This window comes from Myodes glareolus, chromosome 13 (genome assembly GCF_982192425.1).
Source record: "Myodes glareolus chromosome 13, mMyoGla1.1, whole genome shotgun sequence".
NCBI classification, from domain to species: Eukaryota; Metazoa; Chordata; class Mammalia; order Rodentia; family Cricetidae; genus Myodes; species Myodes glareolus.
Window position 1 is genome coordinate 13,112,686 of NC_142038.1, and position 27,547 is coordinate 13,140,232.

Consider the following 27,547-nt stretch of genomic DNA (forward strand, 5'->3'; position numbering starts at 1 on the left):
GAGTAAGCAGAACAGACCAAACAGCATGTCTGATGGAAGCAAGGGATCAATAAATAAGCAAATTGCTCATTTCTTATTCTACAGCAAGTGCGCAGGGAATCTGTAACTTTGGGTTGGGGGGGGGGTGGCAACAGTGCAAAAAGCCCTGAGGCAGGATGTGCCTGTCCTGTGGAGCGAGGCCAGTAGCCGGACCTGAGATCTGCAGGCTGCCAGGAGGACGTGTCTCAGTGCTGGAGGAATGGAATGTGTAGGGATTGTGATGGAGATCTGGCTCAGGATCGACAGGTTCGCTCAGGCCGCTGGGTTGAAGTAGTCAGGAAGCTTGGGGTACATTGACTTGGGTGTGTGGTGGGGAACTGGCTTGCAGGCTTTCGGAGAAGTTCCAAGGAAAGGATGGTAGGAGAGCAAAAAGGACAGGCTGAAGGGTCGGGGCCTGGTGTTGAGAGGTGGGGTCTGGCAGGAACAGACCCCAGAAACCATCAGGTAGCATTTAAAGTCAAGAGTCTAGCTGTGGTTCCCAAGGCCAAGGGCTAGTGAGAGAACCTCTCATTCGACAACAGAGCTGTGTTTCTGTCGCCTAGAGTTTGCAGCGAGTGGGCCATGACCCTGCACAAATAAGAGGCAAGGGGCTGCAGCTCCCCTCGAACCCTCTTCCCCGCTGGCCCAGCAGAGGGCACATGGGGGCCACTTCACAGCCCTTCCAGACTGAGGCTTCTCCAATAGAGGGACCAGTAGGGGCAGGCTATAGTCCCTGTCACCCCAAACCTCTTGGCATTTCATAGGAAAATAGTGTCATTTTATCATTCCATTCCTTGGTGAGGCTTAGATTTCAGCTTCCAGAAAAGTGACCTAGAGCACAGGATAGGCGCCTAGGGCTATCTTTGCCCCCACGGCTTTAAATAACTCAGGCCTGTCCCCACAGCCATTACAACCCTGGCTTCTGCCCTGTGGTGCCAATAAGATTAAGTATTTAGCTCCCACTATATTTTCCCCTCTGTATTTCTGACAGAATGTTTCCTGCCTCCATGACGCTCTCTCAGTAAACAGAATGCAGTTGGCCTTCGACATCCTTGAGTCTACCTCTGCAGTTCAAACAACTGCAAGGAGGGAAAAAAAATTTCAAGATTCCAGAATGTTCCAAAACACAAAACTTAAATTTCCCATGTACCATACTGTAACAACGTGATGTGTAGGCATTAGATTTGACCTTATATGTTATTTAGAAATGATTTAAGGTGTATATAGGAGGATGCCATGGGCTAGTCATGAATATGATGTCATTTTATGTAAAGGATATGAGTGTTTGAAAGTTTGGGCATCTACAGGAATACTGACCAATGAATGTGCCTGGGTAAGGGATAGCATGCTGGGTAGCCATAGGCTCCAGTGCATTTTTTTTTAAATAAATAACCCAGTTGAAGTTCACCTTCATTTACTTTCCCCTGAAACTGGCTTCCAAATACTTCTTTGATGTCACTGCACAAATAGTGAGAAAAAAAAATGAAGTTACTCAAAATGGCCAAAATTCCTAGTTTAATTACCTCTACCCCCCATTCCACATGTTGGGGACTGAAAGTACTGTAGAGATGATTAAGTGTGTGGAAGATGTCTACAGTACCACACTGCTCGGCTCGGCTTCCAGATGGGTTCTGGAGGGATCTCTAGCCACATACGCGCACATAGTCCTGGCAGAGAGAGATCAAAACTTAAGCAAAGCCAGGTGGTGGTGGCGCATGCCTTTAATCCCAGCACACGGGAGGCAGAAGCAGGCGGATCTCTGAGTTCGAGGCCAGCCTGGTCTACAAGAGCTAATTCCAGGATAGGCTCCAAAGCTACAGAGAAACCTTGTCTCAAAAGAAAAAAGAAAAAAAACTAGCAAAATTGAGTTGGGGGTCCCTTCTGCACCTGTTCCTTCTCTCCTGCTCTATACAGATTTTCTCACACGTCTCTGTCCCTCTGGAAGAGAGCGGACATCTAGACTACCTCAGAATCCTTTGGTCCTGCTGATGAATGGCCCAAAGAATGTCTTCCGGGCCCCAAGGGAGTACCACAGCTGTCCTACCTCAATTATCCCATTCCCACTCCCAGCTGCTCCTTTTGCTGGTTTGTCCCTCCCAGCCAGGTACAAAGTTGAGGCAGAGGTGAACTCTGAACAATGTTGAGTCACACTGGACAAGGGACATGCATCCAGCACAGTCAAGATGGAAGGACAAGGGTTTCCATACCAGAGCTAAGGGACACACGACTGCAAAGCTAAGACTCTCAACAAATCCTCCATCTGACAAACCAGGGTTCCAATGGCCTCCCCAGGGTAGAGGAAGGCTTGTGGGGCCAGGAGGTAGCTCTGGATAAGCCTGGTGATGGGCCTTTCAGTAGTCAACCTCTTGACATGGTGCATGCAGGGACAGTAGGAATGAAGAGGGAAGTTTAGGGATGCTCATCCCAGAATAGCTTTAAAACTAGGCCATCCTTACAAAGCACCTAAAATGATTGAAAGCAGGTAGGATTGAAGCAGATGCCTTCTGGAGATGCCTGTCAGACCCAAGTATGTCAAAACTCTGTAGGCTTTCCTGATTGTTCAGCAGATCTCAGGACACAGCCTAGGACGTTCCTTCCCCCTGGGCTCCTTGTATATATTGCATTAGAGTTGGCACCTGACAGAGAGAAGCACCAGACTGATTCACCAACATTCACAGAAGGAGAGACTGGTGGGGGATGGGGGATGGTAGGTATGTGGATGGGTGGGCAGAGGATGCTTGTACACTCCAGATAAGCTGGCTTCGGTCCTGGGTGGGAATCCCTAACAGCATGGGAATCCTAAGTGGGTAGTCTTGCCTTCACTTCCTGTGTAAATAGATGTTATTGTCATTCCACGGACTGGAAGCAGGTACTGGCTCACTATTTTGGTCCTCAGTGCAAAGTTAGTTTTTCCAGATTGTGAAACATGGCTTCTCGGTGGACAGCTCACTGGAGCACAGATGCTTACCCAGGGGTGCACGTGACTGACATTCTCCTCAGGTGCGGAGGTCCCAGTGGCATTCCCCTGTACGTTGCTATATGTCTTAGCTTCAACCCAACCTGATTTCTTCACGGGCGCAGTTTCCCGAGGTCATGATAACTTGTGGTTTTTGAGACGTGAGCTGGCTCATGAGCTAGCACAGGGAGCCTGTAATTCTAGCCAGGACTATATTCAAGGAATCCTGTGTGAATTCTTCCACGTGATGAGGGTGCCTGATGGGGAGGAAGTCCCCCACAGTTATATCTTACTTGATGTTGGTTTCTACCAAATGGCTCGTAAAGAAGTCCCTGTACTCCCCAGGCTCTGTCCCTACAAACCAATCTAGATTAACAAGACTGCTATCTTCGGGATCCCCAGGATCAAGTTCTCCACTGAGTACAGGTCCCTTTTCCCTTGTGAGGAATTCCACATGAGGAGTACCTCAGACTATTAAGAGAAACCCCGTCTCTTTGTGTAAGAGCTGAATGTTGGTGGGAGATGGGAATCAGCCCCCAAGCATGAGCTGTAGACTGTCTCAGTCTGGGAAAGGCCAAGCCATCTGGTGTCCGCAGCCCTCAGCCATGTACCATGGCTCCTGTGCTGTAAGTAAGCCGAACTGTGGATTGACAGAGAAACAACCCATGACAGCCTAGTGTCTAAAATGCCAAACATTTCACCATGCTGTACGATTTCAGATCAGTGAGAGTCTGTGGAGGTGGAGGCTGGTCTGGAGCCATTCCAGCGGAAAGTTCATCTGAATGAGTATAAGGCAGAGGCCACCTGATCATCTGATGGCACTTTGTATCTATGGCCCCACACACTCCGACTTGTGTATCTCACAGCTACCTGGATCTTGCCAGGAAGAACTCAGAGCATGTTGCCTGTTTACATGTATGTGGTATATGCGTTAGTCCCTCCCGAAATCCCTGAGGTTGCTGGAATGAGGGGACTTGGGAATTAGTGCCTTAATCTTACTAAGAAGTGTGGCTTGGGGTCCTGCATGACAGCTGGCATCAGATGGGCTCAACCTGAGGAAAATGTGTCCTTATCAAAGTGCCCCCAGAGACACTAAGGCTTTCTGTCATCATTTCCCCAAGGGGAGACAAAAGCCTCTGGATTCTTCCCTTCAGAGTCTACTGCCTGGAGTCTGCTTCTCTCACAGAAGGGCAGGTTTCTAATCCACCGAGCGGAACCTTTATGACTTGCCATGGATATGTATCCTGTAGTGTGGTAACTTCATGGAGAAGCATTCCTGCTTCTAATGGTACAGCTGACAAGGTGAGCTCAGGTGTGGCATTCCCAGGTGAGAGATACCCCCCAGAGGGATCCCACTGATGTGTCACCCCAGGGAGGCCTGCCTTTGTTTAACTGAAGAGGCCCTGTCTCCCTCTAAGATGGGGGCTGAACTTTTGGAGTTCCCATGAGAGATGGCAGGGGGCATTTTATAAACTACTGAGCAGAGGGGTCTCGGCAAGGCCAGGTACCTGGCCCAGCCAAGCTCACCTAGTGCTCTGTGCCCTGTCCTTGGGTGATTACTGAGTAAGCTAGCGCTCTGTGCTGGGCAGAGCTGATGGCACACGGAAGGAGTCACCAGACCTCTGCCCACGGTCACAGTGTGCCATGGGGACCAGCACTTCCTCTGCCTGCGGCAGAGCCAGCATCACCAGGGGCAGGCAGGGCCAGAAGGTGCCAGACACTACCCATCCCTCCAGCTTCCTGCCCCTTTCTTCCGCAGCTCTCTGAGGGAGTTGCAGTTATTTTTATCTGAGGACACTGGTGTGGGAGGCATTTGTCAGCATCATCTGGTAAAGGCAACTGAATTGTGTTGTCCAAAGCACCCCCAAATGGGTAGTGCTAAGCATGCTAGGCTGTTCACATTTAAAAATACGGTTGGAGCCATGACAGCTGATGCCTTCACAATGCTGACATCACAACCTAAACCCAGACTGTTGGTTCCGGAGCCCAGGCTTGCGTTTTACTCTCTTGGTTTTCGGGTTTATCACCCATAAGGGCTTCTGTCTTTCAAAAAGTCATGATTCAGTACTGGCCACCTATGCAGAAGGGAAAATAGTCACAGTCTCTAGGATGATTGCAGGGCAGGTCATCTCCACTAATCCCAAAGGGCTGACTCTAACACCGTTCTTTACTAGACATGCCAGGAGATGGTCCATGCAGCCCTCCTGTTTCTAACGACAATTTCCAGGTGTCCCTGGATGAACTTACATTGATTAAAGTTCCCTCCTTGGGTGTGATGCTCAACATTACCTACCAACTACTTCTAAGACTTACTGCGTTCCAAAACATGGGGTGGGAGTGTGTCTGACTGCTTTCTGTTGGTGTAACAAAATGAAACAGAAATTTATTTAGTCTGTGGTTCTGGAGCTGGCAGTTCCAAGAGGAGGCAGTAGCAACTACTGTGGGCTTCATGCTGCCTCATCAGATGACGGGAAGACTGAAGGGCAAGTGAGCTAATGCGCAAAGAAAGTATGGGGTGGACCCCCTTTGACAGGCAGCTCTCACAAGCCTAACTGCCCCTGTGAGGAGGGCTACAGTCCCATGATAACCGGTGCTCAAAGGCCCCACTCGCAGCATAGCATCTGATCTGCCATCAAGGTTCAACATGAGTCGTGGAGGACCAGGTCACAGTGTGGTGCAAGGCAGTGGTTTCCATCTGGTGCCCTTGTGTCCCTAGCAGATACTATGCTAGAGGGGATGAGAAGAGCTCTGACTGGCATCAGATATGTAGAGGCCTCCATGGTACTGGATAGCTCCCCACAGGAAACTGTGAACCTGGCCTTCAGTGTCAATGATGCTGCTGGGAGGCAGATGGAGCCTCCCACCCCTTAGCGAGTGTCCTGACAGGAGGCACCCTGGTTGGGCAGGCGGAGAGAGTAAATGGTGCCAGCATGCAGCATGGAGTCACAGGTCTGTTTTACTGTGTCTGCTAAGCTATGGACCTCACAAAAGGCCAAGCCAAGCTGGGATTTGAGAATCTGGTGAGCGAGGTGTGATCTCTGGCCATAAAGATGAACACCCAGCTTTGCTGAGCATTTTTCTTCTTCTCCCCATATGATTTGATATCTGCTGCCCCGTTCGGTCTTCACAACAAATTAAGGGGCCGATGGGATACACACCATCAGCTCCATTTTATGGATAACCGAACTGAGGCCCAGCGAGGGGAATTATTTGCTCAGAGATCACAATACCCCAAGATGTTTATTGGTCCCTTCACTGAAACATCTTTTAGTGAGGACAACACCCCCTTTCTGATCTCTGAGCCTCCTTCTTCTTGCTTAGGTCTCCATATGGGTACTCAATGGGGCCTCTCCTCCATATTCACTACTCTAAGTAGAAACCTGAAGAAGCCTGGAACAAATTTCCTACTCCAGCAGCCATGTTTTCCTAAGAAGTTTTTCTTGGGCTAGAAAGATGGCTCAGCTGTTAAGAGCTCTCGCTGCTCTTCCAGAGGACCTGGGTTCAATTCCCAACACCTACATGGCAGCTCACAACTGTCTGTAACTCCAGTTCCAGGGGATCTGTCACCCTCACACGGACATATATGAAGGTAAAATGCAAAGGCATGTGTGTGCGCGCACACAAACACACACACACACAAATCTTTAATGGCTCAAAGCCAAAATCAACTAGTTTTTGTCCTGCCTTCTCTGATGTTTTACCAAAGCTAAGCAAGAAAACTATCCTGTAGTACAGGGACTTAGAAAACTACCTCGCTCTTGTCCAGAAATATTCCCTTCTTGGGACTGCCATTGCCACACCACCATACGTTCACCCTCTAGTTAATGCAACAACGCTTGCTGAGGGTCTGTGTTCTTCACATTAGATGGGTGTTATCGCATAACACAGTGATCGAATTCCCTGGAGTTTGCAGGTCCCATGAAGGAGGCAGGCACTGAGCCTATAAAAAAAGCACACACGTAGGTAGCTTCATACTGGGCCCTGGGCAGTGCAAAAGAGCAGTCAGCAACAAGGGTAAAAGCCCTCCTTAGAGAAGATGGTGGCTGTGAAAGGAGAAGACAGTGGCCAAAGATAACATGGAGTCAGTTTCTCATGGGCTAAAGGAGAAAGTCCCCAGCACCCAGAGTGCATAGCAGCAGGCCACTTTCCCGTTATTTCAGTTAGCACATCCATCATCAGAATTATCCTAAAGGTCTCCACCATCCTGGCTCTGCTCTGCTAGATCCGTGAGAGGGGCAAGGAGAAATAAGACACCCAAAAAGCTTTAAGGTTGATAGAGGATGCACACGAAAACTAACGCTAACCCCACCCCTATTTCAAGCTGACTCTGTACCCTAAGTCCCCAGTACCAACAACCATGTGCTAGTCCGACTCTCTGCAGCCCTAACAACAGTTCCTGTCTTACCTGGTCTAGTGATTGTCATCCTCTCTATGTCTGCCTCTGTTGCTCTGCTGTGTGACAGAATTTTCCTGAGGAGACACAACACCCATGTCTACTCACTCCAGATAGGGAGTCCACCACAGACTGAAGTACAGATGCCACCAAAGTCCAACTTGGTGAATCAATGGTGACTCAGTTTATTGGGGTTACTTACAGGAGCAGAAGTAACAAAAACAGCTGCATCGCTGAAGTCCACCCCAGCATGGGTGACAGCTCATAAAGCTGGGAACCTGGAGCACCCTGCACAGCCCACAGGCAGCTGCATGGTTGGAGAGTGTCCTGTCCAGGTGGCTCAGCTGCTTTCTGCTCCTTCAGGGCAGCTGCTCTGGTCTCAGAGTCTTTGCAGCTCTGTTCCCAGTCTCAGAGGGACTCTTGGCTTTTGGTGCTTACTGTGGCAGGGAAGTGCCTACTGAATCTAATCTGGTCAGTTTCAGGGACTTCCTGAAGCCCCTGTGAGTTGTTAGCCTTCCTGTTTAAGGAGCTTCCCTAAAAGGATGGACTGTTTCCATAGCTGGGGACACTGTTACACAACATCCTGTTTTTTTCACACAAGGCCTGGGAGACTCTGTTCAAAGACTCTTGGCGACAGGGAGGAGTCTTTTCCAGGCCCTCTCGACTTTCAAACTCTACTATGTATTTTGACACACCAGTGGTTTGCATGGTTTTTTTTTTTTTTCACCAGTAGTATTTATTTTCCAAACTCGGTCTAGGGTGTATGCTCAGCCCTATGAAACAGATCCTCCAGTCTCTGGGATCTAGGAGTCTGGAAACTGGGAATTATGATTCTACCCACCAACTACCCTTACATATCATGATTCCTGGGGAATCACATGAAAGTCTATCTGGTTTTCAGACTAGAACTCATACCTCATCAAGCTGGCCTGAACACTCCCTTGTGTCCACTCCAACCCTGCCAGACTACACAGGGCAAAACATTACCAAGTTCAGTTGAGTAGGACCAAACGAACACATTGCCTGTGGCAGCAGAAGACTGCTCAGGTGGAGCCAGCACGAGCATGGTCACGTGTGTCTTCAAGGGACGTACCCACACACCAATGGTTTCCATGTCCCTAACCTCCAGAGACACAACCAACATCCACTGGCACAAAGCAACATCACAGATGCAAATGTTGGCCCTCCCCAGGCCTGCTAGACTTTGTATCCCTCTTTTTTTCTCCCCCAGCTGTTCCTCTATGCGCCTCACCCATGCCTGTTGCTTAACTGTTGCCCGGGAAACGTTCTGGGATACGGCTTGGTACAAAGATGTGTACACTTCCTTTGGATCTTCATCAAGGGATAATGCCTTGTAACTGTGAGCTTGACTTTTGAAGACTTCATTTGCGGTAGAGTTTAATGTCACGGGTGGATTTGGACTAAAGACTGAGTCATTCTGGAATCCCCAGTATACGCCAAATCTTTTCACGAGCATTACAAGGGGTTTTCTCAAATTCTATAAATAGTTTAATAACGCCTGTATAATCATCTATTTTTACCCGTAGCCTTCTGGACAATTTCAGCAGTAATTGGGCTGCACTGAAAGGATTTCTGAAGTCCTTCAGTTGCCAGTGGCTTCCAGGGCAAGGCCTGTGGCCTAGGATAGCAGCAGATCTCCAGGTAACATCTCTACCTGGGGTTGGAGATCCAGCCCTTGAGTAAAGCCTGGTGCAGGTTGAACTCAGAGAAAACTCTGGGAAGGTCTAAGGGAGTTGGAGAACCTGAATTCCTACCCGACTCAAAATGCCTCATACAGAAAACTCTGTCCACACTTGGTTGCTGCCTGAGTCAGTTTCTCACGTTATAAAATATGGATATTGTCACAATTTTGTTTTCAGAGAAGCTGTCACGTAAGTCCAGTGCCTCACTGTCTTTGGATACAAGCTTCCTATCATATAGATGAAAATGCAGAAACACAGATAGCAATCGGCTAGCTTTGTCTTTATTTTGTAGTTGGCTTGCTCTCTCAGAGCATGCGCGCGCGTGCACACACACACACACACACACGCGCGCGCACGCGCGCACACACACACATACCTCACATCCCCGCAGAGAATTTGGCAGGAAGGCTAACTCTCACCTATTTGGCCTAGGCCTGTCCCTGGGCTGTTGGCTACTCTCCTAACAAGATGAGAGCCCAAGAGGGAGGAAATCCCGATTCTAGAGACAGCAACTCAGCCCTTTCTTCACGGAACCTGGAAGGCAGAGCAGGATGGGGGTAGACCGCCACCGTGTTGATGCGAAGGCCTGTTTCAAAGTCATCCTCTAGGACTAGAAAAAGCGAGGCTTAGGAAGCAGATCCAGACTTCCATCCTGCCAACCTCAGACAGTAGCCAGACCCAGGTACCTGCACCCCAGGCCCAGGCGATGCCAAACGGTAGAGCCAGCTAAGCATGGGAAAGGCACCATAAGAATAACCACAGAGCCAGGCAGTGATGGTGCATGCCTTTAATCCCAGCATTCGGGAGGCAGAAGCAGGCAAACCTCTGAGTCTGAGGCCAGCCAGGTCTACAGAGTGAGTTTTAGGACAGTCAGGGCTACACAGAGTCTACACCTGTCTCAAAAGCAAAAAAAAAGTGCACACAATAGGACAGTCACATCCACCTTGGACTGGCAGTGAGACAGGTGCCCTCTGGTCTGTGGACTTCAGCCCTATATGCCCTGGGTTGGCAGCCTGCCCCTATGTCTTTCTTCCCTGGAGCCAAGGCAGGTGTCACCTTAGCTGAGCATATATCGTGGTATTCAGACAGCTCACCCCTCTTCCTGTTGAGCTTCCAGCCCTGCTGAGGGCTTCTCAAGGCCACAACCACAGCAGGTGCTGGCTCCCCTTGCCTGAGAGTGAGGCTTCACGCCTGCGTAAGTGTGAGACAGAATTCCCACTGAATCAGCCCCGCTTCTCGGCTTCTCCCGCTCTCTTGCACCCCAGCACCACTCCCCCGCCCTGCTGCCATCAGCCGAGCCCAGCCTACCTGACCTGATTTCACCAACTGAAATAGTCTGGGCCCTCACAGCCCAGGACAGTTGGAAATGTCTCTAGAATGATCTAGATTCATCTGGAAGTGGCTGATGGCGGTTCCCAGCTCCAATGTATGCCCTTACCCTGGAGGCTAGTGTTGGGGAGAGAGTAGTCACAATCCTAGTACCAGGAGCCATCGGTCACAGAGAATGTTTCCAGTTGTTAAAGGAGCATCTGGGCCGTGGTTTTTGTGTCTGCTGCTTAGAACAGATTCAAGATCATCCTTAATGTCCTTTCGCACAGTTAGACCAGCACATAAAGGTTTTGAGATGATGTTCAGTAGAGTTTGAGGCATACGTGACAGCTACCTGTTGGATGTCTGTGTATGCAGTGGCATTATTGTCTGTCTTTTGTCCAGGGGCCTACAGGCACCCTGTAGACCTACATAAAAAGGCTATATGACTTAAGTCATAGGACATTTTTGTCCCCTGCCCTAAAAGGCTGTATGACCTAGGACTAACTAACCAATCAGTGGTTAACCAATCAGTGGCTCCATATGCATAGTGATTGGTCTGAAGGAGGGCCATGTGACAAGCAGGGCCATTTGCAACCCCACTCCAAGGTTGGCTAGTAGGAGAGAGGGGCTCTGTCTTCCTTTGGGCGCACACCATTGTAAAAGACCCACAAAAGTGAAATACATTGTGAGTTGGCCCTGGCAAGCAGGCATAGAGATGGGGACAAGAAATGAAAGAAGGATAGTAACAGCCACAAAGAAAAGAAAGGATGAGCTGGGCAAACGTCCTACCTTTCTTTTTTTAAACTTTTATGATTTATTTATCTTTTATTTTATGTGTTATTGGTGTGAAGGTGTCAGATCCCCTGGAACTGGATTTTCAGACAGTTGTGAGCTGCCATGTGAGTGCTGGGAATTGAACCCAGGTCCTCTGGAAGAGCAGTCAGTGCTCTTAACCGCTGAGCCATCTCTCCAGCCCCCATCCTACCTTTCTACTCTTGAATCTTGGGTGAGAAAGAAGCGCATCATGAAAAAGAACAGCCAGGCAGTGGTGGCACACACCTTTAATCCCAGAACTTTGGATGCTGAGGCAGGTTGATCTCTGCAAGTTCAAAGCCAGCCTGGTCTATAGAGCGAGTTCCAGGACTACACAGAGCTACACAGAGAAACCCTGTCTCAAAAAACAAAAAAAGAAGGAAAAAGAAAAGAAGGAGGAGGAGGAGAAGCAACAGCAGCCTGGGGCTCTCATAGAAGAGGCATCTGGTCACCTATCACAGAGCAGTGAATTGTCGGGTCCCCAGTGACTGAACACCTCCCACAAGTCAGGCACCATCCTAGAGGCATGGCTTGGATCCCTCCCTGTGAGTTATCTAAGTTATCACACTCTCCAGAGTGGGAAAATAACTGACTCCTGACTAAGAATCACCAGGTCAGCAACATGTTCAGGCCCCCGTGTCCAACGACAACAGCCAGGGGGAGCTAAGGAGGAGCAGGGCAGCTGCTCCTATAGGCCGGTAGTCAGAGGGAGCCTCTCTGAGGAGGAGACTTTGGAGCAGAATTCTGGAGGAAGAGAAAGTTGGAGCCAGATTTAAAAAAAAAAAAAAAAAAAAAAAAAAAAAAAAAAAAGTGAATTTGACTTAAATGTCTTTATTCTTTCCAATAGAAAAAAAATCTATCAAATAATTCATTTTAGCCTCCACCAATTATGCAGGAGAATGGCAGAGCTATTGATGCTGGACAGCCTCTAGGTGCCCCCCACCCCAACACACACAACTCCCCATTACCTACCTCTCCCACATCCATCCCAACCTCACAAGGGGAAAAAAAAAACCCAAAAACTTCCTTCCAACAGTTACTAAAAGACCACGTTCTCCCTTCCCACCCACCCTCCCTGAAGTGGGGGTGTGGGGATGATGTTGCAGTACCCCTGTGAACAGAAACATGGCAGCCGCTGGGGAAGTCCAGTTTGAATGGACAGATCTCCCTTGGTCACTTGTTTTTGTTTTTGTTTTTTTAAAAAAAAAAAAAAAAAGCGAGACCAGGATGGTGGTGAGTGTGCAGGGTGCAGGACTGCCAGTCAATCCCAGGAAGTGCAAAAATACACCGTGGTCCTTGTGCCAGGTCTCTCCCAGCAGCATCTCCCCACAGCGGCTGGCCTGCCCACAGGGGTCGAGGGGGTAGGGGAGCTGTGTTTTTCCCCTTCTGCCTGTACACAGCTGTTTTTGGCTTGGCCACAGAATTCTACCACACCAGAGTTCGTGTGGTTATCCAGAGTGGGAAGAATTTCCCAGAATGCCTTGAGAAACCTGAGACACTGAATGGCTTTCAGGGCTTATTGATGTGGCTGGTGCAGGAAATAGCAGTACGTCAATAAATAGTTTTAGGCAGGAAACCGGGCTTAAATGGTAGCCTTAAAGTTTGGGGAAAGACACCAGGGGTTACTGGGAGGGAGCCTGCCCGTCAGATGAGAACCTAGAGCCAAATAGCAGACTTTGAAATGACTGCCCCTGAACTGAGGCCCCTTGCTGCTCTTGGATGCAAGAGGCTGAGGTTGGGGGCAGAGTCAAGAACCAAGGACAGGCCAGTTTCAGCTGGCAGAAAGGGGCTCTTTGTGTAGAGGGAAGCTGGCAACCTCTAAGCATCAGGAGGAGACACAGGCTAGGCTCCGGCCTCTAGGTGAGGCTTATTCAGGCCCCGCCTGGTGGAAGTCAGCGCCAGCTGCCAATCACCCCAAGACTTCCACTGTCCTACTTTTAAGAAGAAAAAAACGAGGGTGGGGAGTTGGGGGTGGGGAGGAGCAAGGAAAGGCACCGTTACAGTCAGTACCAGTTTTTCTGGTTATGGAGAGAAATTTATAAAAAATTGTAAAATAAAGAATAAAAGCCACCTACATTCTCATTATCTGGAAGCACCCATATTAAACATTCTGGACCGTTCTTTTAAAAAACGGTATCCGTGGATGAAATTATGTAGCACACACAGTTGAGATTCGCTGCTTTCATTTAACATTAGATAAACATTTTTCCATGCTTTTGTAAATTTTTCACAAGCAAGGGTTTTTTTGGGGGGGTTGTTTTGGTTTTTTGTTTGTTTGTTTTGAGACAGGGTCTCTGTAAACATGGCTGTCCTGGAGCTCACTCACTTTGTAGACTACTTTGGCCTCAAACTCACAGAGATCAACCTGCCTCTGATCCTAAGTGCTGGGATGAAAGGCATGTGTCACCATGTCTGGCCAATAAGCAAGTGTCAGTGAGTGCATGGGTCATCTCTGACTTAACCATTGCCTTGTTGGATGATTAGATTCTTGGATTTTTATGTATATTAAGCTTGCTTCAAGATAGCACTTACATTTATTGTATTTAGTTTGTGTGTGTTTATGCGCGCATGTGCATGTCCTAGCTTGTATGCGAAGGTCAGAGATCAGCGTGTAGGAAACAGTGCTCTGCTACTGTGTGGACCCCAGAGATTGAATGCTGACAGCCAGACTTGTAGGAAAGCTCCTTTTACTCACTGATGCCTTTGCTGGCCCATTAAGAGGATCTTTTCTGTTCTCATTTTTCTTTATCATAGTAACCCAGAGGTGCAATTGCCAGATAACTCTGAAGGCTTGATTAAGGCTTCTTAGGAAAAATGTATACTGCCCATATATAAGAATGCTTGTGTCTGGCTGAGCTCCTTTAGTCCCAGCATCCGGGAGGCAGAAGCAGGCAATTGTCTGAGTTCAAGGTCAGCCTGGTCTACAGAGTTAGACAGACAAACCAGAGTTACACAGAGAAACCCTGTATCAAAATAAATAAAAAATAAATAAAATGAAATAAAACAAAAAGAATACCTATCGCTCGAATCCTTATGAGCATTGATGGTTGCCATCTTTAAATTTTTGCTGATATAGCAGATGGGTAAACATGTATTTTCGTTCCTTTATCTGCAACTGGAATTAAGTGTGTGCGCTTTGGGAGGTTTTCTTGAGGCAGGATCTCACTGTGTACCCCAGGCTGATCTAAAACTTTCTGTGAATCCTCTGCTTCTGCCTCAGAATTGCTCGAATTATAGGCATATAGGAATGAGTCACTGTGCACAGCCATTTCCACATGTTTGATGGCAATCTTTGTTTTGACCAGTAATTTGCAATTTGCCCCTTTAATGTCCTCTGTATTTGTCTATGATGAGCTTAGAGCCATTACAAGCTTGAAGCTCTCGTGTGTGTGTGTGTGTGTGTGTGTGTGTGTGTGTGTGTGTGTGCATATGTATAGATGCATATACACATCTATACATATCTCAGTGATTCTCAGCCTTCCTAATGCTGCAACCCTTTAATACGGTTCCTCATGTTGTAGTTACCCCAACCATGAAATAGGTTTTGTGGCTGCTTCTTAACTGTGATTTGCTACTGTGATGACTTGTGATGTAAATATCTGAGGTGTGGAATATCTGACATGGGACCCGTAGGGTGATAACCGCTGTTGTATATCAGTTACCCTCTGTCCTATTTCCTGAAGGCCTATTGCGCCCCACCCCCAACCCCAGGGCCTCCCAAGAGTTCTGAAGCAAACTCTGCTGCCTTGCTCTAAACCCACCTTTCTCCACCCAAAAGTGTGATTTCATTCCATTGCACCTTCGGGGTTTTATTCTTCTTAATTGCCTCTTTATCCCACCTCTTTATTCTTAGGGTCTGAATGAGCTAAGAGTGTAGATCCCTTCCTCCCTGATTTTAGGCAGCTGTGGCTGCAGTGTTGCTCAAGTGAACGCTGCATCGTCCGCCTCTGATTCGTGGCCCCCAGGGGATCATACGATAAACCCTTGTGGATGCCAAATTTGTTTCTGTGTTATCTGATCTAGCTGTCCATGCTTCGCCAATTCCATGGCCTTTTAATTATTAAAGCTTTGGAATAAATTAAAAGTAATACAACCCTTTCCAATTTTGTTGTGTCCTGACTAGTGACTTTTCCCTATGATTCCTTCAAATTACCTTTTGGGTCTTTTTTTTTTTTTTTCAAGTCTCTATATCCAGTACCCTTGCCACACACACAAAAGTTCTGTTAGGATTTAATAAATTAGCTTCTGATCATTAAAACATCTCTCTGGTAAATTGTGTCATGAAAGCAAGCTGTTGACTTTTATATATTAATTTAATATCTAAATACTCATTAATTAGTTACTAAACTCTGATTAATCTTTATTAGAGGGTTCTCATGGGTTTTTCATACATATAATCTAATAATTTTCTCTCTCCCTTCTACCCATGGGCATTGCTGCTCTTTTTCAGTCGGAGCCCTTGATGTAATAGATTGCATTTATAGATTATTTCCTGATGCTAAATCATTACAGCCTTCCTGGGACGAACGTCTACTTGGTTATAATGGATCTATTTGCTGGCATTTCATTTAGGACTTCCCCATCCATTCACATTAGAGAGGTCAGCGAACACGCTTCTTTCTTTTTAACTTACTGGGAGATTTTGTTGTCGGTGATTGGCTGGCAAGCTCATTTTCTCCTGTGTTTGGGTCTGTTTCCAAATGACAACAGTTATCTCAATGGAAGAATTTACCTATTAAAGAGCCGTAACTTTAGAGACTCTCTATAAAGGCTATTCTTTCATAACTTCATTTTAGCTCAGGTCTTTTAATCTCTTCTGACTTTGATCTCTTTCCTTTTCAGTAAGCTTCACTGATATTTGTTTTTCTGAAGCATTCTTCACTGTGTTTGTCAACTTAACATAGTCATGATTTTTGTTATGCCTTACCTCTTCCATATTTGTTTTCATATTGAAATTTTTTCTAATTCTTCTTTCTTGCTTTTGTATGTAATTTCCTTTCTTATCTTCTAGTTAATTTCCAGTTTTATCTATATTGTGTTCTTTCCTGTATTTTTTTAGCTGGTGATGGTTTTCTGATTTTTTTTTTTTTTAGTTAAGATTTTGGATAACACTATCTGCTAGAAATACAATGCAACCCACTCACATAATTTCAAATGTAATTATATGTTCTACTTAACCTAGTATATTCAAATTTTCAGCATATCCTCAACCTTTTTTAAAATTTTATGTGCGTTTGCATAAGTGTGGGTATATACATGTGGGTGAAGGTGCCCTTGAAGGTGAGAGTTGTACAGGCTGGTTTTGTGTGTCAACTTGACACAAGCTAGAGTCATCAGAGGAAGGAGCCTTAGCTGAGGAAATGCCTCCATGAGATCCAGCTGTAAGACATTTTCTTATTTAGTGATCAATGGATGAAAACCTAGCCTATGGTCAGTGGTCCCATCCCTGGGTTGGTGGTCCTGGATTCTATGAGAAAGGTGACTGAGCAAGCCATGGGGAACAAACCAGTAAGCAGCACTCCTCCATGGCCTCTGCATCAGCTCCTGCCTCCAGGATCCTGCCCTGTTTGAGTTCCAGTCCTGACTTCTTCACTGATGATAACAGCGATGCTTAAGTGTAAACCTAATAAACCCTTTCCTCCCAACTTGCTTTTTGCTCATGGTGTTTCATTGCAGCAATACAACCCTAACTAAGACAACTGGTGCCTGTGGAATGGGTATTGCTGTGACAGACCTGACCTTGTTTGGGGGAGGATTGTGGAAGGACTTTGAAACTTTGGGCTAGAAGAGCCTTTGAGCTAAGTGCCCTGTAGGATGTTCTGTGGAGCTTGGAAGATAAGAACGTTGAGAGCAGTGCAGAGGATGGAGGCCTGGCTGGTGAAGTTTCAGAGGGAAGGTTAAAGGCTCTATCAGGGCCATTTTGTTATTTTGAATTAAGATTCCGTGGTTCTGATTAGCTGGGGCTGAAGAATCAGCAGTGATTAACAGGATGCCAGAACTGCTAAAACAAATCTTGCTTTGCTGGGATACTTGATACTAGTCGGCTGGAGCTAAGAAATTAGCAGTGCTTAAGAAAAGACCAGTATCACTGGGGTGAAATCTTCTGGGAAGCGTTTCCTGAGAGCCCAGGAAAGCTGTGTTCCAGAGGCGGCCAAGGTTGTACCTCGTGCTGGCAGTCAGACTTGGTAATATGTAAGCATCACCCAGGTGGTACTGGTTTCGAAGGCATGAAGGGTCAACTGAGGCTTGGCACTATGAGAGAGGCCAGAAAGGGCCATTGGTGAAGGTGCAACCCCAGTGGTAGTTGAAGGCCCAGGACTGAAGGGGTCATGCAAAGAGATTGAGGCTTAGCACCATGAGAAGAGCCTATGAGAGGCTATTGGTGAAAGTGCCGCCCAGTTGCAGCAAGGGACCCCAGTATTTTGGAGATGTCAGTAGCATGGGATGACCACCTAGAACAACAGCAATGGAGTACAGCCAGCCAGAGCCTAGAAGACAAGCTGTGTGTGCTGCAAAGGGCAGAGCCAGACAAATGACCCAAGCCCTTTGGAGGAGTCTAGAAGTTCATGAGTGGATTCCAGCCACTGGACAGTTGGAATTGTTTTGCCTTGGTTGTGACTGGGCTGATATTTTCCTCTTGAAGTAAGAACATATTTCATTGGGACCCATAGTTGAAGAGACATGGGATTTTAAAAGAAATTGGTTACTAAAATTTTAATGTGTTTGAATTTGTAAAGACTATAGGACTTTTAAAGTTATTTATGTTCTTAATGTGAGATCTTAGAAATAAATGAGAAAGGAAGGGTGTGACTTAGCATTCGTGATGCGTTTGTGTGTGGAGTTGACAAAGGTCTGTTGTCCTGGCTGGCTTTGTGTGTCAACTTGCCACAAGCTGGAGTCATCAGAGAGGAAGGAACCTCAGTGGAGTACCCAATTCAAGTATTCTTCAGGGCATACTTTTCCGTATATTTCCCTGATACTCAAGCTGAGGAAAAAAAACAATGACATAAAAATCTTTGCAGTATAAATCAGGAAGTGATGTTTGCTTTTCAGTCTTCTGTCCTCTTCTCGCAGTCTGAACCAGCCTTTAGTAATTTTATTTTGCATTATTAGTTAACTACTACTATAAAAATATCATTTAGGTTGCATTTGAAAATTAGAATTGAGCCAAAATTAATTTTAAAAAGTAAAAGTTAAATATCTTCTCTTCCAAAAATTCTTCCTGGCTTTTGATTCACTCTTTAAAAACAACCTTTTACTGACTTATTTTGACTTAACTTCTTCATAAAGTCCGCCTGGTTTCAATTTCAGTTTCCCCTTCCTGTTCTGTACCATGATTCCCTCAGAACTGAGGTATATATTTCATAGACTGAAAGCCTTAATTTTTCACTTTTAATAAAATGATACAATTTTCAACCATCTTAAATGTACCACGTGCCAATGTAAAATGTTAAGTACACACTGTTGTACAAGAAATCTCTAATAAGACTTGTTCACCTTACAAAGCTGAAACTCCCCCACCGACTCCCTGTGTCTCCCTCCCCGGCTCTTAGCAATTTGTCTCCTTCCGGTTCCATTCCATCATCTGACTGTCCTCGGAAGTCTGCATCTCAGAATCCCAGCCTTCATCTAGGCTCTGATTTCCAGTTGAGAGTATTCCTACTTCTGAGCTCCTAAAATCACTCTTCCAGAATCTTCTGATGGCAATTAACCTATCTATCTTATGTCAATAACTCAGGGTGAACTTGCTTTACCCTAACCCTTTGTATATTGCCTGGCATGTAGCACAATAATATTCTTAAGAGAAGGATGGATGAATGGATGGATGGATGGGTGGGTGGGTGGATGGGTGTGTGGGTGGGCAGGTGGGTGGGTGGATGGAAGAGTGAGTGGGCGGGCAGGTGGGTGGATGGGTAGATGAACAGATGGGTGGGCAGGTGTAACATGAGAGCCGGCTTGTTGGGGTTTCTGTCCCGCCCAGGTACCCCACAGCCAGCAAGTCCCAAAGTAAATCACAGAGTCTACATTAGGTTATAAACTGATTGGCCCATTAGGTCAGGCTACTTATTAGCTCTTACAACTTTTGTTACCCCATTATCCTTATCTACGTTAGCCACAGGGCTCAGTACCTTTCTCAGCTGGGCAGGTTACATCCTGTCTCTTCGGTGGTCTGCGCAGGAGTGCGGAGGGAGCTTCCTGCTTCCCAGAATTCTCCTGTTCTCATTGCATCACCTCTACTTCCTGTCTAGTTTTCCCGCCTATACTTCCTGCCTGGCCAATCAGCGTTTTATTAAAATATGATTGTCAGAATACAGATAATTCTCCCGCACCAGGCAGGTGAATGGATGGATGGGTGGGTGGGTGGGTGGATGGGTGGACGAGTGAATGAGGACCTTCGATTCTCCTATTGGGTGGGCAAGATGGCTCAACATCTGCATGAAAGGCTGGTGACCTGAATTTGATCCCCTAAAACCACATAAGGTAGAAGAGAACTGACTCCATCGAGTTGTCCTCTGATCTCCCCACTGTGGCACACACACCCACATACACACATCATGCACACACATAACATAATAATAAAATAACATTTTCCTATTATCTGCTAGGCTACTAGTGGGCAGGGTTGTTCTTCCACTTTGAGCCTAGTACAGGACCTAAAATGGGCCTCAGCAGTGGACTGCTGATCTGTGGGACAAACAGTGCTCTCCATAACTCCCTGCTAGGATGATGATTGGGGAGTCAGAGGAGACGAAAATAGATTGAACTGGGAGATAATGAATCCAAGAATGGTGTCATTGCCTACCTCTTCCCACCATACATACACTTCAACCACCACCACATTCCCAGTCTGTAGTCTTGGGATCTTCCAGGCTGAGGAACATCTGTGAAGGAGAAAAGTAACCAAGACTAAGCAAGTCTCCGAGGAAGAAAAACTGTGCCCCCAATTCAGGTAACCGCAAGTGATGTCGTGGATACAAGGCAAGGTAGCTTTGTCCTCATTGAAACACAGAATCAGCCTGTGGACTGTAGGTGCTGGGGGGCAGCTGGTGTTGCCTGGACCCCTTCCAGCCCCGGTGAGGCTGACGTGCTCTCTTGTGCCTCTGCAGAAGGACTTCACCGTGCGTGAGGAGCTGCAGCAACAGGATGTGGAGCGCTGGCTAGGCTTCATCACCTTCCTGTGTGAGGTGTTCGGCACCATGCGGAGCAGTACGGGCGAGCCCTTCCGAGTGCTGGTGTGCCCCATCTACACGTGCCTCAGGGAGGTAAGAGCAGAGGCCTTGGCCTTCCTACTGCCCTGCCCACCTGCTGCTACTGCTGGCTCTGCCCAGATATGCTTGAGAAAAACACAAGAAAGCAACGAAGTTGAGTTATATATAAAAGAATGAATCCCTTGAAAAGGAGAGAGATGATCCCCCCGTGGTTCCTCTTCATGCATAAAAAAATAAGTTTAACTCAGACTTGAGTAATTCCTAATCTAGCATTTAGTAGAAGAGGTTTAGGGTGGTCTATCAATGAATAGATCTTTGGATTGAGTTGGTTATCACTGATTTTTATTTAATGTTTTGCTTCTAAAGTTGCTCTTAAAAAGCAGTAAATACTTTTTAAGATGGATCAGAGGCTAAGCATACTCACTGTTCATTTAGAAGATGCAGGTTCAGGTCCAAGCACCCTGTGAGGCAGTTTATAACCACCTGTTACTCCAAGTCCAGGAAATCAATACCCTCTCCTGGCCTCTGTGGGCATTGCCCACATGTGTACACATAAACTCATACATGCATATAAAAATAAAACTTTTAAAATGATAAGAGAAGACAAGAGATTTTGGAGAAGGAAGTTTGGTGTTGCTTGCTCTTCCAGATATAAAAGCACACTTTATAAGGTCACGTGGCTGTTGGGGGAGGGTAAAAATAAAAGACAGAAATGGACAGAGGGAGGCCAGCTGGAAGCTAGGTGGTGAGGAAACAACCCACCTCTCACTAGGAGGGAGCAAGCTGAGGACAGGACTCTAGCAGCCTTAAGAGTGGTAGCCATCAGGTTGGCTGATGTGAGCTGGGAGGGAGGGAGGGAGGGTGTGTGAGACTCCTGTTAACCGTCATGGCCACATTCACTGGGGTGTGAATTTCAAAAAGAGAGTCCTTATGAGAATGAGAGCCAGGAAAATAGGTCTCAGAACATCTATTTGGGTCACTTGTTGAGTCTCCTCAAAGGCTGTCCTGAGGACAGTGGGCAGAAGAATCAGAAGCTCTACAAGAGGTCCCATGGAAAGTACGGAAACTATTTCTGTTGGGCTGGAAATGGGTGGTATCACCAGGAAGAGGGTGCAGATGGGAGTCGGGGAGTGGGGTGGGGTCATTTGGGAGGTAGAAGTAGAGTGATCGTGGTGGGGGGGGAGAAGGAAAGTTGGGAGGTGATGTCTCCAGAAAGTTCCAGAAGAGTAAATGCAAAGCGTCCCAGCATCTTTCAGTAGGAGCTGGTAGCAGCCCTGGCTCTACCCATCCCTGTCCTCTCCTGCCTTAGCAGCCCCTTGCTGCTACCAGAACACAGGGAATGATAGTGTCTGGAGAACCAGAGGGCTCAAACAGAGAAGTGGCAAGAAGGGGCGGGGGGGGGGGGGGGCGGGAGGGCAGGGAGGGTACAACCATGGGCCTCCGGCAGAGGTGACAGGAGAGTGGGCAGGTTCTTCTGAGCATCTCCTGGGAAAAGCTGCAGAGAAAATGCACGGACAGGAAAAGAGCAGAGTCAAGAGGCATGCTTGTGTTTTCGAATAAACTATAAGAAGCACATTGAGCAGAAGGAGGCTGTGCTTGTGTTCGGGGAGCACTCCTTTATAGGACGAGGATATGCCCATTCCAGCCAAAGCCCAGCACACGTCACCCTTGGGTCACCTTTAAACCCACAGCCCTGAGCCACCCCGTGTTGGCAGTCTCTGTTTCTTTATGAATATGCTGCACTTCGGAGATGCACTACTCATTCCCTGCATGGTCTTTCCTGATGGCTTGATTTTACTCTTCAGGGCCCCGGTTCAACCCGGCTCAATGTGCAGTGCCAGGAGGACCAGCAGCCTGGCCTTTTGTGTCCTTTGGAGCAAGTGTGAGGCGACCTTCTCAGAGGCAGGGGGCTGGAGTGCCCATTCACGCCCACATGGCCATGCACCCCTATGAGCCATCTCAAGATAAGGAGCGGTGCTGCTCTAGGGCCATGACCTGAATTGCCCAATTCTTTCCGCATGGTCCGGGCCCCTCCCCCTGGTGGTGTTGTCACCTGCTCCCCCAGCAGGAAACAGGCCTGTAGGGAGTGCTGGCCCTGGCTGCTGGGAGATTTTTCACACCACCTAAGGTAGTGCAAACTTTGTGGTGTGAGATCCGGAGGTGCCCCGAGGTCTGCAGAGACAAGGAGCAGTGAGGCCCTCCTAATGCACTCTTGTTCCATGAGTCGAGCTGCGGGGGGGGGGGGGGGGGGGGGGGGGGGGACGTCTTGACAGACACAGAAAATCACATTGTGTTCACAGGGATCTTGCACAGTAAAACCATCTATGCCTTTCAGCATTTTGTGAAAGGGGAAATCAGAGCCCCCTGTCCCCCCCCCCACCCGCTGGGATCAAGCTACCCACTGCCTGCTTTCACTTTCACCTGGTTTTTGAGCTGTACCCTCCTGGGAAAGAGATCGCCCACTCTGGGCTTTCCTCAGCGACAGAAAGGCTCTCGCCAACGCCACGCTTGCCCTTAGTTTTTCCTGCACAGCTGTGATAGAGGGAATGCCCGACAGAAAACAGTTAAGGGAGGAAAAATTTGGTTTTGCTCATGGGTTCTAGGGTCATGTCCGTGATTACACACCTGAGCAGAAGAACATGATGGCATTTTCCTAATGATTAATGGTGTTGAGCATCTCCTCATACATCTCCTCATGCATGGCTTCTTCGATGAAATGTCTAGTCAAGCCCGTAGCCTACTTCCTGGATATGGTCCTAGGCTTTCTGCCATTGAGCCTAAAAATGTCTTAGATCGGAAGTTCTCAACCTGGGGGTCAAATGACCCTTTCACTGGGGTGGTTTAAGGGCATTGGAAAACACAGATATTTACATTACAATTCATAATTGTAATTACATTACAGTAACAAAATTACAGTTATGAAGTAGCCATGAAAATAATTTTATGGTTGGGGTTACCATAACATGAGGAAGTGTGTTAGAGGGTCGTAATGTTAGGAAGATTTAGAAACACTGGCTTAGCTGTTTGAAGCATTGCTGCCTTATTTGATGTATGGTTTATAATATCACCTCCCATTCTGTGGGTTGTCTTGCAATCTCACTCATGGGTCCTTTCCTTTCCTGTGCAGAAGCGTTTTGGTTTTGCGTAAGTCTACTTAGCTGTTTCTGCCTTTATTGCCTGTACTTATGGAGTATATCCCAAACTCATTGCCCGGTGTCAAACATCCCTTTTCCCTATGTTTTCTAATAGTTTTATAATTTCAAAGTCTTGTGTGTGAGTATTTAATGTCCATTGTTGTTCGTGTATAGTAAGATAGGGTGCAGTTCTATTCTCCTGCATGTGGGTTTTCCCAGGACCACTTACTGAAGAGACTGTCTTTCCTCTTTGCCGAGGATCAGTTCGTATGTAGCTTTATTCCCAGCCTCTCTGTTTGCTCCACAGAAATCTAGAAGTCTGTTTTTATGCCAGTACCATGCTGTTTTAGTTACTGTGACTTTGCACTATATGCTGAAGTCAGGGACTATGGTCCCTTTAATTTGATTCTCTGCTCAAGTTTGCCTTGGTTATTTTGGGACTTTTTGTGGTTCCAGTTGAATTTTAGAATTTTGTATTATTTCTGAAGAACTGGATGATTGTGATTCTTATTTTGGATTGTACCAAACCGTTGTAGCACTTTGGTTCATGTAGACATTTTCACAATACTGAACCTTCCGATCCAAGATCAGAATGAGTACAAGAATGTGCATTTTCTACTCATATTAAACATAGTCCTAGACGTGACCAGGAGAGTTAGATAGGAGAAAGAAAGGAAAGGAAAAAGTAAAACCATCCATAGTTACAAATGGCTTGATGTTATATATAAAATATTTAATGAGGCATGGTGGCTCTCGCTGCTGATCTTAGCACTGGACAAGCGAATTAGTAGGATCATGAGTTTAAGAACAGCAAGACGGAATAAAAAAGTTCTAAAGATGTCCTTCAAAGAACTGTTACAAGTCAGGCGTGGGGGCACATGCCATTAGTCCCAGCATTCAAGAGGCAGACGCAGGTGGATCTCTGTAAGTTTGAGGTCAGCCTGATCTACATAGCAAATTCCAGGCTAGGCAAGGCTGCATGGCTAGACCTTGTCTCAAGATAAATCCATTAACAAAATAAACAAATTCAATAAAGACACATGGTGCAAAATCAAATATGAAAACCACTTGCATTTCTACATGCTAATAATGAACTATCCAGGAAGGCAATTAGGAAAACATTCCTATTTACAATAGCGTTAAAAAGAATAAATGCTTTGAATAAGCTTAACTAATGAAGTCAAAGACTTACACAATGAGAACTATAAAACACTGTAAAAAAGATTCCAGAAGATGCAAACAGAGAGGCATCCTGTGAGCTCTAGTGGTACTCTCAGACTGCCACCAAGGAGCCCAGGGCCTCAGCCAAACTGACCTGTGAGGGCTCCGCACACAGGAAGTTCCAGCGACTGACCAAGCTGAAGCATGGATATCCGTCCCCTCTGGTAGCTGGCTTCTCTGGGCTGTCCTGGCAGACTCTGGGTCTAGCTGGTCCTGCATCTATAACCCCTCAAGGCTCACTGTTCTGCCTTACCATTCCTCCACCGCCTCCTCGCCTCAGGGGCGTCTTTCCTAGACTCCCTTGGGCGATTATTAACCACCTCTTTCTGGGCGCCTTACTTGAAGAACTTCATTGGAAATTCCTGTGGCGGGGGAAATTTTCAACCAAGCTTTGTGCTTGCCTCTCTCCACTTCCCTTCATCCTTTCTCCCTCCCTGACTCATCCACTGCTCAGCCCATCCCTACTGGTAACTCACCCCCTGCCCTCTTCAGAATCCTATAACCAAAGATAGGTGTCAGGAGTGGAGCAGAGAAGTGGGGTGAGGGGGCACTGTTTCTGCCAGCGATCTTCCATGCCCTCCAGTTCCTACCAGTCTCCCCCTCCACCTGTCCCTCTATGCTTTCCCTGTAGAAAGTGACTCTGAAGGGGTCCGCCCTGCAGGAGAGCTCCCACCCCCAGACCCAGCAAGCGGCAAACTGGACTGCTTGAGGGGCCGGACAGGCATACTGGGAGAACCCAGGCCAGCAAATCGGGCTCGTCGGGAAGTGGAACTGCTCTGTGCAACAGCGAGAGAGACACTTGCTGAACTCTGTGCGTGAGCGCACATTCAATTGCTCCTATTGTTTTGGCTCCAGGGAAGTCTGACCTCGGAAAAGGCCAGAGATTTAGTGGGTGTGGGTAGAAAGACTCTGCTAATGCAGGATATTCTTCAAGGGCACCTTGCCAGGACCACTCCTGACTTCCCCAGAGTCGGGGATGGGACTCTTTGGCAGCCTAGCTGGGGCCAGAAGAAGCCCAAGGTAGGCTATGTGTCTATGCTCTGGGCTCCTCTCAGGGAGGGGAGATTGCTTGGCTAGATCCATGGGAAATGAGCTTCACCCTGCACCTCTGGAAGTTTTACAAAATTGCTAATTCCCAAATCGGCCCTTGCCCCTCTCCCTCACCCAGTAAACCAAACTTCCTGGCGATGGGGTTGGGCTGCGGGGATGGAGGCTTTCCAAGTTGATTCTGGTCTGTGGCCATGGTCAAGTAACAGGAACATTCATATCCCAGGTTCATTTAGTGAGCAACTACTGACCAGTCAAAAGCATTGTGGGAGTGGCTGGCCTTAGGTACTGAGACCCAAGTTCGAATCTTAGCCGCTAGAGTGCCTGGCTGTAGAGTTCGAATCTATCAGCTTTCAGGCCTTCAAGATTCTTTTATGTAATCATGTGAATGTTCTGGATTGGCTTTAAGGCTTCAAGTAAGCCAGTCACTCATGAAAAGCAAGTGGCATGTGACAACCCTACCGTGACCTGTCATAATTCGTTGCTATGGTGTAGACTGTGTCTTGACATGATTCAAGAGAAGTAGCTCACTTCAAGAGGCCACTAAGGGACACCATGTTCCTAACTGGGCATCCAGGCCCCTAGAGTCAGATGTGATACCCCTCCCAAGCACACTACTCCATTGTGTTTCCCATGGGCAGACTTGCATTCTTCCTGGCTCATGCTAATACCCTACGTCCATGGTGAGTGAGGGACCCCATGAGGAATTTAGCCTCACATTCATGATCCCCTGCCTGTCTCCAGGGTGCTGGGATTAGAGGTATGGGCCACCAAACCTGGCAGTTTGCAATTCTTATTGCATCCTGAAGAGCTTCTCCTCTGGCCTGTTGTAGTAATGGCTTACAGTCCCTTCCCAGTTACTTTATATTATTTCATTCTTCCATCGCTACCTAGAGTCTGGGTCTCACCTATCACAGAATCGTAGGATTCTATGCTGTTTCTTGATTTTTGTTGTTTATTTGTTTATGGCAAGATCTCACCTAGCCCAGGCTGGCCTCTGACTCACTATGTAGCTAAGGATGACCTTATACTCTTGATCCTCCTGCTTCTGCCTTTCTAGTGCTGGGGTGACGGGCTTGCACTAGCACTCCACAGTGTGTTCATGTTCGAAGCAGCGATTTAGTCTGACTGCAAAGTCTTCCCGTTAGCCCTAGAAGGAAGCGCTGTACTGGCGGCCACATCTGCAGAAATTACATAGCCCAGAACGTGCACGGTGGTGTGGGAATCAGATGATTACAGGGAAGAGAGAGTAGCTGGGGAGCGGGGAACTGCCAGGACCAAGGTGAGGCTCCCACCAGCGCCCTCTCCTTCGTGCTATATGTTGTCCAGGTCCAAGAGTTTCCAAAGGCTGTAGTCTGAACGTAACACCAGATCTCGTATAGTGGAGACTTCACGTAGTTGGTCAGCTAACAACAAGAAAACGCGACTTCCTTATTGGACTAAAACGCACTGAGACAACAAAGTTATTTAAATTTGGAGCCAGAGGACCCCAGGGAACTCAAGCCCGGTAGGAAATAGTGCTGCAGGTGCAGGGAGGGGGACTAGGGAAGGGAATGGTGGAACCCGAGGGCCATTTCAGCAGAGAGTGGGTTCTAGTTCCTAGCTGTCATGAAAGTATTTGTACTGTAACAGTCAAACGGGACATGGAGGGAAGAATTGAATCCTGTAAAACCAGAAGACTCTTTCTCCTTCAACAGTCTCTTTCACCCCTAATCTTAGGCACAGAATCTGGCAGAATGCTC

General features: G+C 47.2%; 1 protein-coding gene across 2 annotated transcripts in view; it reads left to right on the top strand.

Annotated features, from left to right (window-relative positions):
- Ctif (cap binding complex dependent translation initiation factor) overlaps nucleotides 1–27,547 on the top strand; it is a 256,126-nt gene that overhangs the window by 199,024 nt on the left and 29,555 nt on the right. For both annotated transcript variants that reach the window (XM_048419124.3, XM_048419127.3), the window contains exon 10: nucleotides 20,302–20,457. In XM_048419124.3, coding sequence (XP_048275081.2) covers nucleotides 20,302–20,457 — 156 coding nt within the window. The remainder of the gene's footprint in view (nucleotides 1–20,301; nucleotides 20,458–27,547) is intronic.